General features: G+C 39.4%; 1 protein-coding gene across 1 annotated transcript in view; it reads left to right on the forward strand.

Moving 5' to 3' along the window:
- slc8a2a (solute carrier family 8 member 2a) overlaps nt 1-10,028 on the forward strand; it is a 46,314-nt gene extending 36,286 nt beyond the window's left edge. Inside the window, 8 exon segments of the mRNA XM_029120704.2 lie at nt 509-796; nt 798-874; nt 3,704-3,807; nt 4,236-4,253; nt 4,375-4,487; nt 7,504-7,606; nt 8,508-8,774; nt 9,056-10,028. Of these exon segments, the coding sequence (XP_028976537.1) occupies nt 509-796; nt 798-874; nt 3,704-3,807; nt 4,236-4,253; nt 4,375-4,487; nt 7,504-7,606; nt 8,508-8,774; nt 9,056-9,432 (1,347 nt within the window). The 3' untranslated portion in view covers nt 9,433-10,028.
- The last annotated feature ends 4,817 nt before the right edge of the window (nt 10,029-14,845 follow it).

The following is a 14,845-nucleotide window of genomic DNA, read 5'->3' on the forward strand; positions in this document are numbered from 1 at the left end:
TCTCCTCTATATTTTGCCACTTTTCTATCCAGTAAAACATAATATGCTAGAAATCACATTCTCTTTAAAAAAAAAAAGGATTACTTTTCTAGCCTTTTTGGATATGGAATTATAAAATCAAGATAGTAAAAAATCTATTGTCCCTTAATCTGAAGAGGGGGTATAATACACTGAAAGAGGTACAGTGTGTTTTAATAATGCTAAATATTCTATCCTCTATCTGTGTTCATACAAACCTCAACGTTGAATTTTGGTTAGTGCCCTTGATTAAGGAACTATAGGGCAGTAGTGGATAATGAAAGAGCAAATGCTTATTTGTGTATGTTATGTCTTTTACCACCTTTGAAGATGTGCCTTTTGAAATCAGGTGGAACATTTGGTGGAAAAGCAGGCTGGAGGTTTCATTTTAAATGTTTAGTGTAAACAGTCTGTAATTAAAATAAGATTAAAATGTTTGTAATGCAGTAATCGCTATCTTGACAGTTTGTGTGGTCACTGCTCTGATCAGGTGGGCATCTTGGACGACGATGTCTTTGAGGAAGACGAGCACTTCTTTGTGCGGCTGCAGAACCTCCGCCTGGATGAGGGTGGCAACGAGGTCTTGCCAGGAACACCACCCAAGGGCCGGCTGGTGGAGCCGCTGGTCGCTATGGTGACCGTCCTGGACGATGATCATGCAGGCATCTTCACATTTAGCGAGCGTGTGCTGCGGGTGAGCGAGAGCTCGGGTATGGTGGTGGTGACGGTCACGCGCAACTCAGGCTCGCGGGGCACGGTAGTGCTGCCCTACCACACCCGAAGATGGGAGTGCCCGCGCCGGCGTGGACTACGAGGAGACCAAGGGCGAGCTTGAGTTCGCCAATGAACAGACTAGGTGAGGCTGGTGTTTTGCAGTTGGAAGAAGTAACGTGCTGTAATTTGAATAGAATAGGACCTGGTAATTACAAGTATATAATTTTTAACAATGTCCTTACATTTTTCCAGTAGTTGTGATTATATTAGATTTTGGATGAAGCTCAGTGGCTAAAGTTTACAGGCAACCAGATTTTAAGATTGTACAATGGTTGGTTTTGGCACTGTTGTGAAAATTCGGAATAAGCAGCATACTGGAATTAATTATTGTTGTTAAACAGCACTTCTTGGGTAGGTTTTTCTAGTGCTTACTAGACAGCATTTGCAAAAGGCAGTGGACAACTATCGATTTCAAACCAAATGCCAATGTTGTGGAACTTCCAAGTACGCTTGGCAGACTTGATCAGTTTCTTGAATGGAAATTACAGTTATTTTAATGCTACACACAGTACTCCACAATAGCAGGGGGATTTGTTAATTATTGTAAAAATACAAAACTGAAATATCATATTTGGAAAGGTCTTCTCACCCCGAGTTAATACTTGGTGGAAGCATATTTGACAGTAATTACTGCTATAAATCTTGGTTTATGTGGGAGGTCAGGAAGGAAGTAGTCTCTGCTCTCAAAAAAAGAATATCAAGACACATCTGACGTTTGCCTGACAACACCTGGGTAAAGACCAAAATTACTGGAATAATGTACTCTGGATAAATGAGACAGAAGTGAAGTTGTTTTGCCTCAATGTAACACATCGTGAAAATAAAACAATGCCTTTGAACAGAAATACCTCATAAAATGCATTAAGCATGGAGGCGGTGGCATTATTGGTTTTGGGGCTTCTTTGCCACCTCAGGGCCAACTTGCCATCAGTGAGTCAACAATGAATTCCGTATTGTACAAGAATATTCTTGAGGAGAATGTGAGGTCGTCTATCCAACAGGACAATGAACTAAAACACACGAGCAAAGGTATAACAGGATTGCTGAAAAAAAAAAAATGGAGGTTTATGGAATGGCAAATAATAACAGCATTTTGTGCCTCCACAGACATTTCAACCGAGCTACGGGAGTACACTTAATCCTAATTAATATAAATAACACTTCAATGTCACACATGAACAATCACATGTGGTAACTGTCAAAAAAACGGCAACAGCAATAAATCCTTGTGCAGTGCCTTGTACCCAAATCATAGCTGCACTAGCAAACACTGCATGTCATTAGTAATGAACTGAACTCGTTTTTGGGGATTTGCACAAACTACTTACATGTACAATCAGGCTCTGATAACCTGGTCATGCTGGTGTAATGGTAGTCTACAGATTTTGTATTGGTTTAGTACTGAAAGTTTAGCATACATTTAATGTGATGTTTTTAATTTTGTATATCGTATTTATTTATTTTTCATATTCAGTGTCTTTGGGTCCTTGACAAGCGCTATAGAAATAAAATACATTATTATTATTATTATGTTGATTGATTAATATGGCAAATAATTATACAGATTTTTTTTTTTTACCTGCTGAGAGTGTGGTCTGTAAATTGTATTGAATTTGTCCAAAGCTAGGTGTACACTTCAAGTCCCTTGCTATCACTCCTTTGCAATGGTCAAAAAGAAGTCGCAAAATCTGAAATGTTAAAGATTGTCTGTGTAGAGAACCTGAGAACAAATTAAATCAACAATAGATTTATTTTTCAAAAATTATCTGTCAACCTCTAAAAAAAAAAACACATCCATATATGAGCCACATTAGCAGTGTATGTTCCTTGTCTGGGTTGAAGAATTACTGCCTATTGGATAAATACAATTTTACATTTACAAAAAGTTATAGTAAACCTAGGCGCTAAATGCTCTGATCTAGTTGCTGTGTTTTCAAACCCTTGAAATAGTTAGAGTTCTCAACTGAGAACATGTTCAACCAATCAATCACAGTTATTTTATTGAGACTTGTTTTACATCAGCAGGTGTCAGAAAGTACTTGTACAGATGCCTAGCCAAATACCCCAAAAGAAAAATCAAAAAGAAGCACATAGGACGTCACATGTTAAGGTTAAGCCATTCTTTATATATTTAAACTCTCAGATGACCACCTGGTCATAATATAGACATGGGAATACATGGGCTGTGGCCGGCAGCTACACGAGTCTTCAGGCAGAATCCAGATCAGCAATAGGACCAAGTGGACTATAGACAGGGACAGCTAGGAGCCATTAGGCCAGGTAGTCCTGAGGTGTGGTCCTGGGGTTGTGTCCTCTATCAGTGAGCTACACAGGCATTACAAATGACTCCCTTGCCCTGACCCTCCATTTGCACATTCACTCAAACCTTCACCATTTGCTCAAGTGTCCCAAAGCTGAGACAGTGAAAATGATCCAGGGTGTAAGGGCTTAATTAGAACCTCCGGTGGCCCTTCCAGCCAGTGTCCGCTGAGTCTTTATAATTGACCTGGAATCCATGAGACACTACATTTCTTTTGAGTTTGCACACATTCACACAAATACATTTACATGCACGCCTAGTTATTTAATTTGTGTCTGATTTAGAGACACGTGCAGAAGAGGGAGTTAAAGGGCTTTTAATGTTTGCGTATGTTTAAGTATGGGCCTAATAATTCTATTTTACATGATGTTATTCATGGAAGTGTGGGTAGTTGTATTTATTCAACCAAATGTGATTGTGTTCTTAACATGTTTGCTTTTGTCATCATCCAAAAAAGTGTGCAAATATAATCACATGTATTTCTTCTTTCTCTATCTCCCTCTGTATGTGTGTTTGCATGTCTGTAAATGTGTGTGTTTGTGTGTGTGTGTGTGTGCGTCTTTATGGGGGTATGCTTGGGGATCTCTTCAGTCAGACTTTACAGGTGCGCATTGTAAATGTGGAGGAGTATGAAAAGCAGGAAAACTTCTTCATTGCATTGGAAGAACCAAAATGGCTAAAGCGAGGAATTTCAGGTCAGTGGGATTTGTTGTGAGGGTTTGTATTTACGTAGTGAGCCTGGATGAAGTCAATGGCTGAGCCAAACTACCACTTTTAGATCTACTCTGCCAAGTACTACTCTCCCACTCTGTCACTTTAACCACAGGTGGCACTGAACCACCACATTTGTAGCCATGCTTTTCCCAAGGTCCACATCGCCAACTCTGAGCCTTGAGCATGACTCCCATCCTGAGTTTTCTTAGGCGTACTTTCCTTTTTTGTCTTATTAATTGCTGCAATCCTGACAGACTCTCTTGCAGTATACTTTTTATTTCTTTGAGCCTAACCTGGATGAATTAAGGTTGAATGCAAAAAAATCTCTTGATTACCTCAGCTAGCTTGACATGCATAAGAAATTGTCACATCTCAATGTCATAAACCAATTTTTCCTTTTCTATTGCAGCTCTTCTTCTCAACCAGGGTAAGTTATGCATGCAGTTTGACGGGCCGTGTCGTTGTGTATACCCATATAATTACCCATAAAATAATAAGCTTACAACTGTCTAACCACATCATAATCACCCTGTTCTTTCCCCTTTCAGGGCATCCTACTCCAGAACAGGAAGATGCAAGGCGTATCTCAGAGATGGGGAAGCCCATTCTGGGAGAGAACAACAGGCTAGAGGTCATTATAGAGGAATCCTATGAGTTTAAGGTCTGTCTGTGTCATACAGTATACAGTGTGTTTGGTTGTCTACGTCTGTCTGTGTCATAGTGTATACAGTGTGTTTGGTTGTCTATGTCTGTCTGCGTCATACAGTATACAGTGTGTTTGGTTGTCTACGTCTGTCTGTGTCATAGAGTATACAGTGTGTTTGGTTGTCTATGTCTGTCTGCGTCATACAGTATACAATGTGTTTGGTTGTCTACGTCTGTCTGCGTCATACAGTATACCGTGTGTTTGGTTGTCTACGTCTGTCTGCGTCATACAGTATACAGTGTGTTTGGTTGTCTACGTCTGTCTGCGTCATACAGTATACAGTGTGTTTGGTTGTCTACGTCTGTCTGCGTCATACAGTATACAGTGTGTTTGGTTGTCTACGTCTGTCTTTGTCATACAGTATACAGTGTGTTTGGTTGTCTACGTCTGTCTGCGTCATACAGTATACAGTGTGTTTGGTTGTCTATGTCTGTCTGCGTCATAGAGTATACAGTGTGTTTGGTTGTCTACGTCTGTCTGCGTCATACAGTATACAGTGTGTTTGGTTGTCTACGTCTGTCTGTGTCATACAGTATACAGTGTGTTTGGTTGTCTACGTCTATCTTTGTCATACAGTATACAGTGTGTTTGTTTGTCTACCTCTGTGAATATGTGTCTGATTAACCCCTCCCACTGTGGCACTTTCTCACCCAACAGATAAGACAGGGAATGAGTCCACAAGGGATACTGGACCCGGTATTGTAGCCACTATCAATAGGATTGATTAGACAAAGCCGAGATGGCTTTTTAATGAAAGCATTTGGCCCAGGCTTAAGCCCTATGTCCTATACAGTTGTGGACAATTTCATTGGTATAAGTAATATGGCCTATCTGAGTGCATGGTGGAGCTTATACCCTGATCTCCACAAGGGCGTAGGGTGTACGCGCTTAGGGGTCCATTTGGGATGATCTCCACTACCTGCTTATGTAGCAGGATAGAGGACACATCCCTGTATATTGTTTGTGATGCTGTCTGTGAGTGCACAAGCAGCGCCATTGAGGCCTTCCATTTTAAAAAACGTAACTGGGTGCCGGGACTTTCAACTTCATTAGCTGACACCATTGACAGATGCCAGTTGTGATTATGACTCCAACGTGGTTATCAGGAGTGATCAGCTAAAGAAGAGCAATTAAGCTGGAAGGCCCACCCAGTTTATTTTACTGAAATGGAGGAAAGCAGAGACAGTAAAGTAATCAAGATATCCCAATCAAAACAAAATATTTTAACTGGCAGGCCTTTTGGTCTGTTTATTGACCACACCCCGAAAAGCAGGTGACCCAGAGCGAGACATCTCACTGGGTCTTTCTGATAAACCAGTTTTCTCTGGGGCACTGCACCACAAGCAAATGGCCCAGTCTGGCTTAAAATATTAGCGGGGTGTTTTCAAGTCTATCTGCTCCTGTACTGTCTCTGGTGGAAGCCCTTAATGATGTTCTTGTTAAAACTTCCTTTTGGCCACTTGAACATCTATCCTACTTTATGTTCCTACTGCTTTTTCTTGTCATTGACAATAGAGCAGTGCTTTTGTTCAAACACGTTTTATCACCATTACATATTTGGTCTATTCCATCAAAATCCATCCTGATTCAGCTAATCATGGGCTTGGTGATTAGTTGACTAGGTGAATCTGATTTGTATACTATGTCTATTTTATGTGAATATTATTTAAACAAGTGATGAACATTTTTGAGGACGATCTGGCCAAATGCAAGACAAAATGTAATGTAAAAAATATGTATAAATACAAATTGTGTGGTGATTCTGGGATCAGGTGTGACAGGAATGCCAATTTATCAGAGTTTGAAGATCACAGTGATGGGGGTTTAAGGTGGCACTGGTTATTGACCAGATGGCAGAGTGGTATATTCAATCCAATATATGGAGGAGCTTTTAACCCTAATATTCGAGGATTGGTAGGACATTTTTCAAGTGTAAACATGATGTGGGTATTGAATGACAGTGAGCAGTCAAGCAAAATACTTTGAATGTTTACTCTTATTCTCATTCAAGCTAAAAACTGAACTGTCAAAATGCTGAACTGTCAGTCCGTGGCAGAGCCAGTACCATATTTTCATGTGTGCCAAGTTGTATGAAAGGTCTTCTGTGCGTTAACCTTCAAATGCCTTATTTCATTACAAAATTAGTAATGGGTATTTTGAATATTACTATTTAACTATAAAAAAAAAATATGAATGCAATATTTAATCGATCATCTTCATCAAATGATGATTTAATCTCTGAGATGCAGAGAATCTGGTTTTATTAGTTCTCAAATCATGGCAACCCAGGAGTTGTGTCTAGAGAATACATTACCATATAAATCTAACTCCTTTATCTCGCACTGAAGTAAACACCTCAGCAGTCACTCCATACCTTTCTTACTCATCATTATTCACAATTCATGATTTTCAATAATCATGGTAGCATCAACATTCATTTAGAATTGTTTAGAAACATTTTCAATTTTTTTTTTACAATAAAAGTGATTGCAAAATAACAAAATGCTAAAAATATAAATTATTAATTTCAGTTGAGCAAAATAACTGCCAATGCATCCACCAAGTTTGTTGGGTCACAAACTTGAAGTAGTGTAGTCACTGTGTGCTAGTACCATAGGACCAAATACAAAACTTTGGACCACGGTACTAAGTATATAAGTTTAAGCATACCATACCATACCATCTTCTTCCGCTTTTCCGGGGCCGGGTCGCGGGGGCAGCAGGGATGCCCAGACTTCCCTCTCCCCAGACACTTCCTAAGTTTAAGCATGTTAAATCGAAAGTTCTGGACTGTAGACTGAATCTATGTTAGAACCTGGTTGCTATCTTCTTTTACCTTGAGTTTGGATTGATAAAATTGTTTCAGAGCATGCCATTTTATCTTTATGCTGTTTTATTATTGTTTAATACATGCCCTTTAATAAAATAAAAAAAACCTCTCCCATTACTAATTTGTTGTCTGTTGTTTTAGAGCACTGTGGACAAACTCTTGAAGGACACCAATCTGGCCATGGTGATTGGAACTCATTCCTGGAGAGAACAGTTCATTGAGGCCGTCACAGTCAGTGCAGGAGGTATGACATGAAAACGTGTGCCATGTACTCTAATGGAATACTCCGATTCAAATATACTGTATATATCTTTTGCCACTCTCCCATAAAGGCTACTTTTGAAAAGCCCCCAGGTTGTTGTTGGAGTATGCACAGTGTCTCCCAGCTCAGCCGTGGAAGACTGTTACTCCTTTAGAGTTGCCCCGAGGCCAGTTTATTAGGTACACTGATCTACTACTGGGTCGGACACTTTGTCTCCAGAACAGTACATGGTGTTGGAAACATTCCACGAGTAATGAGGACCATGCCGAAACAATGGCATCATGCAGGAGTGGTTGTCCAAGTCCTGCAATAACCCATCTGTGATGAACACAAACAAAGTGTGTTCCGAGATGCGGTTCTGCACACCACTGTTGTACTGCAATGATATATATTTTTTCCATTGCCCGCCTGTTAGCAACAAATGGTACATTGAAATTTAATATGGTTTGATATTTTGTTTTAAAACAGTGAAACTCAAAATCAATTATTGTGGAGTGACATTGGTTTTATGCTGGGTCTATTTAAAAAAAATAAGATATGTTGCTTTCGTAAGTCTTCAACCGCAAAACATTAATGTTTGGTTGTACCGGCATTACACACGTCTTGAAGTGATTTTGGACAGTTATTCGTGGCAGATTTGTTCCAGGTTGTTTGGGATGGTTGGGCGACGCTTGTGGACCACACATCTAAATTAGTGCCAAAGATTCTAAATTGTATTGAAATCAGGTCGGAATACCTTCAATGCACTGTATAATACATTACATATAGTGTTTGTATGTGTTTTTGTATATGCTTGTTATTTTTTCTGTGTGGTTTGTATAATGTTTGGGACTTCTTTCCAGAAAATGTCTTTTATCGCTCTCATCCTGCCTCATGTTGCCAGGTGACGAAGAAGAGGGAGCAGAGCGGCGAATGCCCAGTTGCTTTGACTACTTCATGCACATTGTGACAGTGTTCTGGAAGGTTCTGTTTGCCTGCGTGCCGCCTACCGAGTACTGGAACGGCTGGGCCTGCTTCATGGTGTCCATCATTGTTATCGGCTTACTGACCACAGTCATCGGGGATCTGGCCTCCCACTTTGGTTGTACCGTTGGCCTCAGAGACACTGTCACTGCCGTGGTGTTTGTGGCTCTGGGCACCTCTATCCCTGGTCAGTCCCTGAGTGTGTGAGTGAGTGCCTGAATGTTTGAGATGAGCATGTACACATGCGTCTGTTAGGGGTCAGAGGTTAGTCTGCGTGTGTGTGAAGAGAAAGAGTCTCTGCTTCAAGATACTTTATTTTCAATCCAAGCTAGCTATTTACACAATCTGCAATGCAAAACTGTATCTCCCTACCTTAATTTTAACCTCTCCCAGCCTTCGTAATCCTAGCTCTAACCTATTTTCAACACATCTTGTATTATACCCTCTAAACCCAACCTCTTTCCATAGACACCTTTGCCAGTAAAGTGGCAGCCACGCAGGACCAATATGCTGATGCATCTGTGGGCAACGTGACAGGCAGCAACGCCGTCAACGTGTTCCTTGGCATTGGGGTGGCGTGGTCAGTTGCTGCCATCTACTGGGAGATCAAAGGCCAGCCCTTCCGTGTGGACCCCGGTTCCCTGGCCTTCTCTGTCACACTCTTCACCATCTTCGCCTTTATCAACATGGGGGTGCTGATGCTCCGCCGTCGGCCGTCTGTAGGGGGCGAGCTGGGTGGCCCAAAGGTCACCAAGGTGCTCACCACCCTGTTCTTCTTTGGCCTCTGGTTCCTCTACATCCTCTTCTCCAGCCTTGAGGCCTATTGTCATGTAAAGGGATTCTGAAGAATCGTAGGGATAGATAGATGAGTAGATTGACAAACGCATATATGCACACACACATACAAACATGGGCATACATGCTTGTACTCAGACACACACACACACACACAGACAGACATGCATACATGTTCATACCACATGCATACGCAATATAGGTTGTAGAAGGAAATGTAGAAGGAAAAGCGGGTTATTAGTAGGAGAATGTGGTGGTGATGGACTATGAGCTGATCCTATGCCTGCTGTAAGAAGTGGAGGGACAGTGCAAAGACACACATTCGAAGAGATTCAAAGGAAAGACTAAAGGGAGTCTGTAGCAGAGATTGATTCTGGATCTTGAAAGGAGTCTATATGGAGTGTGAGGTCTTGAGGCCACTTGAGACCACATTGTCATGGTTCTGGTCTGGGTCTGGCTGGGCCATGATCTTTGGAAGTCTTTTAATTAATGTGGTCCAGATCTGTCACTGAATATTATCTTTTGTCAGAGTTACTTAGCAAAGTAGCTCTGGTCCATAGTGTGATGACAGCAATGAGTTTCCATTGCATACAGTGGATATAAAAAGTCTACACATAAATCATGTCAGAACTTTTTCCACTTTTAATGTGACCTATAATGTGAACAATTCAATTGAAAAACAAACTGAAATCTTTGAGGGGGAAAAATGAAAAATAAAAACCTTAACAATAATCTGGTTGCATTAGTGTGCACACCCTCTTATAACTGGGGGTGTGGCTGTGTTCAGAATTAACCAATCACATTCAAACTCATGTTAAATAGAAGTCATTACACACCTGCCATCATTTACAGTGACTCTGATTAATCACAAATAAGGTTCAGCTGATTTTCCTGACATTTTCTTAATCTCAGAGCAAAAGCCATGGTCCGCAGAGGGGCTTCCAAAGCGTCAGAGGGATCTCATTGTTGAAAGATATTATTCAGGAGAAGGGTACAAAATAATTTCCAAAGCATTAGACATACCATAGAACACAGTGAAGACAGTTATCATCAAGTGGAGAAAATATGGCAAAACAGAGACATTACCAAGATGTCCCTCCAAAACTGATGAAAAGACGAGAAGAAAACTGGTCAGGGAGGTTGAGTGCTGTAATAAAATCAGAAGGTGCTTCAACAAATTATTAGTTTAAGGGTGTACACACTTATGCAACCAGGTTATTCTGAGTTTTTTACTTTTCCCCCTGAAAGATTTGTTTGTTTTTCAATTTAATTCCTCACATTATAAGTCACATTAAAGGTGGAAACATTTCTGACATGATTTTTCTTTGTCTGATTCATTTGCATCACAAGAACCTGGCATTCTAACAGGGGTCTGTAGACTTTTTATATCCACTGTAGCTGCATAGACAACTTCTTGTCATCACATGATAGACCAGAGTTAGTGGCCAAGTAGGACACTGTAAAGCTCCTTGTATTTACAGCGCCTAGCTTTGCTTGCCTTGTTGGCAGCAAAGTATCAGCACCCCAATGTTAATTCCCTAATGTGGGAGTATGCAACAGCTATCACTTAGAAGGATCCAGTGGGCAAAACTGGTTAAAATACATCATTTCAACCGGTGTTGTCCAATGGAGAAGATGTGTTATTTGTTTACTGTAAGGTAAAAAAAAAAAAGTCTGTCTTCATCCTGCTGCGTATTGCCTGGCTACAGTAACAACGGCATCCACGGTGGCTGCTTTGACACGGATGAACGTCATGGACAGAACTATGTGAACCACACCTGAACAAAAAGCAGCTCACTTTCTCCCACATTGTCTTGTATTGCTCAATGGATCTAGCTGCCTCCATGGCACACAACCCCTATGCCTATTTTTTGTATTATGTATTTATCTTGGAAAGGGTTGTTCCCTATTACGTCATCTTATGGCAAGTTCCAAAATATAATGCACCTGTCCTCTTGCATTTGGGTTCATCATGGGGTCCTCATACCAACAAAAACCAAAGCGACAATCAGTTCTGTTTGAAAAGTGCTGAGAAGCTGTGACATGAATTAGTTTAATTTAGGGAGAAATAACTGAATGTCTGCCATTTAGAGTGACAGTGTGACAGAGATCATTCATCCGACTCAACAGAAGTAGTATTATCTATTTATTTTATTTTGTCATTTAATGTATGTATATTTCAATGTACTGACATTCACAAGAAGTGACATTGTAATATATTTCAAATTGTTAAAATTATATTGAAAATCTTAGCTTGATCATCTCCTTATTTTACTGTGATTTTTTAAAATGTTTGTCTAAGATGTTTTATTCACAACTGTATAGTCCATTAGCTAGGTATCAGACCGGCTCAGTTGGGGTGACTATCTCATATTGATTTTCTTAAAGGAATATGGGTGACTGTCTTGTTCTGTGGGTGACTGTCTCGTACTTATTTTCTTGAAGGACTGTCCCTAGAGTTGGAAGATTACAATGCTTAAATTGAGTTATTGGCAGAACTATATACAATGCTTAAAAAAGGAATAATTTATACATGTTCAATTTCATTTGACATGTGGTTCTGAATGGTCAATTATCTTTGAAATTATATTTAATATAATCAACTTTGAAAGCACCAGCTAAAAGTATTGTTCAATTATCATGCATATTGTGCCATTGATTTTAAACTGTTTCATGTTTAGCCATATCATTAATGTAAAGGGGCAGCTATGTTTTTTAATTTTAATGTTGGTAAAAGTGGTATTAAATTGCACAGACACAGCTAGAACAGGGTTTTCCGATGCAGGGCCATCACAGAATTCTTGAATCAACGTCAACGAAGAGTTTTTCCACTCTGGCTTCTAAACAAACTAAGAAATAAACTCTTTGGATAATTAAGTATGACCATACTTGTATTAAATGTCTTTGCAGCAGGTCCAAACATATCTTGGTGTTAATTCAAAGTGATGCAATTGGGATCAGACCAGGGAAGCTCTTTCCATCATGGTAATGCTAGAACAGAGAAGGGCTTTGACTTGACTGAGCAGGAGCTGACCTTCCTTAGGGGTGGAAATGCTAAGAAACCTTGGCCAAGAGAGGTGACAGAACAGTGACATTGAATAGGGACAGAGGACTGAGCATTGTCTGAATTCAGAAAGTTACTGTCTGGTCCTGCATATTATCACCACAATTTGTTGCAAAATATAACATATTTATCGGGCAAACCTGGTTCAATTGGTTGTGTATTATTTATTAATAAGAATATTGTACAATATTATTGGAAATACTAAAATTACATTCCATGCAGGTATGGTCATGCGGAATTGTCTTTTTAGACCACAATAAGTTGGCCATATCATCGGCAGATATATATCATTATTCTGGAGTATTTGGCATATTTTGATTTTAGCCAGTCAAAATACAGCAACTCACAACTCCAAATTGATCACCATTTCTGAAGTTTATTAATGTAAAATCAAATGCTTGTTGATTACATTCTACTCTGAACCAGCCACTTTATATTAGGCTAGCCATCTGTAGTGACAGTTCTATCCAAATGAATAAGTATAATGAGCTTACCTAGAACAACATCACACTGTAGCAGTTGGTGCTTGGGGGCACAGGAGACGTAGGGCAAGGTGTTATGGGAGATGTGATTCTAGAAACCAAGTTATAGCAAATGCAACAGCTAGCATTCTAGGGTCCAAATTAAACATCAAACACATAATACTTATAGTCAAAACAACATGTGACTGATCACATTACATCACATGAAATTAATCATGTCGGCAAGACACAAATACACAAATATTACCTACTTACTACAAATGTCCGGTAAAAGTAGAAAAGTGGGAGGCAAGGTAAGCAGTAGGATGTGACCCTAAGACTGCAGTACTGCATCACACCAGTAGAGATCACTCTTAAGACGTACATAAAATTTATATAATCAGACATTTCGAATCCTCTTACGCATACTTCACGTTGAGGTTTGTTCAGTGGGTGCAGTTGAGGACAGTATATGTTACAGTTTTACATTACTTAACAATAACCAAGATAGGACAAAACCAGAGACTAAACAACTGGCACAGTTGAGGTTTGTGTTAAATGCCCAACTCCAGTGGATAATTATGTCGTACAGACTTTCGCTGGACCAAATACAGTGTTTTTATTTTTAGTTGCACATAAGACTAAGAGTTAATTGTTTATTAGAAATTATAATAACTTGTTTTTAAGAATCTCAATGAGCTACTTGCTTTGGGTGCTGGCATGTATAGTGTGGCATCAGCAGAATACACAGTCATTTTAACTTCTTGTAGGTCACTTGACAAGTCATGTAAAAACAAATAGAGTAACAGCCCAAGGCAACAAACCTCAGGTAAAACACACTGTATATTGAAGATGTTGGAGGAACTCCCACTGAAGAAATCTCTTTGTGTTTACTGGATGAGTAACATTCTGAGGTCAGGAGATTTAATGCCATAACAACAGATTTTTCAATTACAAAGAATGGTGCGCAAATAGCCCCAGCATCGGTGTCCAATTTTTTTTGTTTTGTTCAAACATCATTTTCTCCATCAGTTTAAGGGGCAAAAACTGATTGAGTAGCTAATGGAGCAAGGGTCCTCTACAATTTTTAAGAAGTAGAATTACTTGAGCTTCATAAAACTCTCTTTTAGGCTTGGATTAAAGACATCAAAATTAGGGTTGGTAATAAAGTATGTTACCATTTTCAATCATCTCTCGAGTAGGTTGTGTATACATGGTGGCCTATCAATATAAATGGATAGCAATAGTTTATCCACATTCTTCCCACTACATTGACTAAAGTCACAACCACAATCCTTCTCTTTCATTGTAACTGCCTCTTTACCAAAATATGAGGATTAATTGTTGAATGTAATTCCACCTTTCAGTTTGTCTACTTTACAAGTGAAATATTAATTGATCAAAAACTTTAGTCAAAAATCATATAAAAGATGAGAGCTGAAATTTTTGCAGTGTAGAATGAAGATGCATATACAGGAGAAAGGAAAAAAAACGTCACTCACTGAAATATTTAAATGTATTGTTTTTTGGCAGAGGACAAAACAAACAGATGAGTTTTGATGACAGCTTTCATAAGCGTCTGGAAAACAATATACATTCACAAAAATGTATAAATTACATTGTGGTACTGATTTGCAAGACCGACACAGAGGGCAAGCCAGGAGCAGAGTTGGGGGGGAGCACAGAGAGCACAAGGCCCTCTAAAGTGATTAACAATAAAATGGTCGTTTCTATCTAAAGATTTGCTCTTTTTCCCCATCTAAAACAGAATATCCCTTTACCACTAATGTCAAACTGTTTAAGCTTTCTGATCTGTTCAACTGAAGACTGTTTTTCTTATGAAGAGACAACCTAACTAACCTGTGCACAGTTGGCAATAGTATTAAATACTGTGCGTCCTCCTAAAAAAATAAAGGAGCACTCAATCTACCTGCTCTG

The sequence above is a fragment of the Esox lucius genome, chromosome 7 (assembly GCF_011004845.1).
Source record: "Esox lucius isolate fEsoLuc1 chromosome 7, fEsoLuc1.pri, whole genome shotgun sequence".
In the NCBI taxonomy this organism is placed as follows: domain Eukaryota; kingdom Metazoa; phylum Chordata; class Actinopteri; order Esociformes; family Esocidae; genus Esox; species Esox lucius.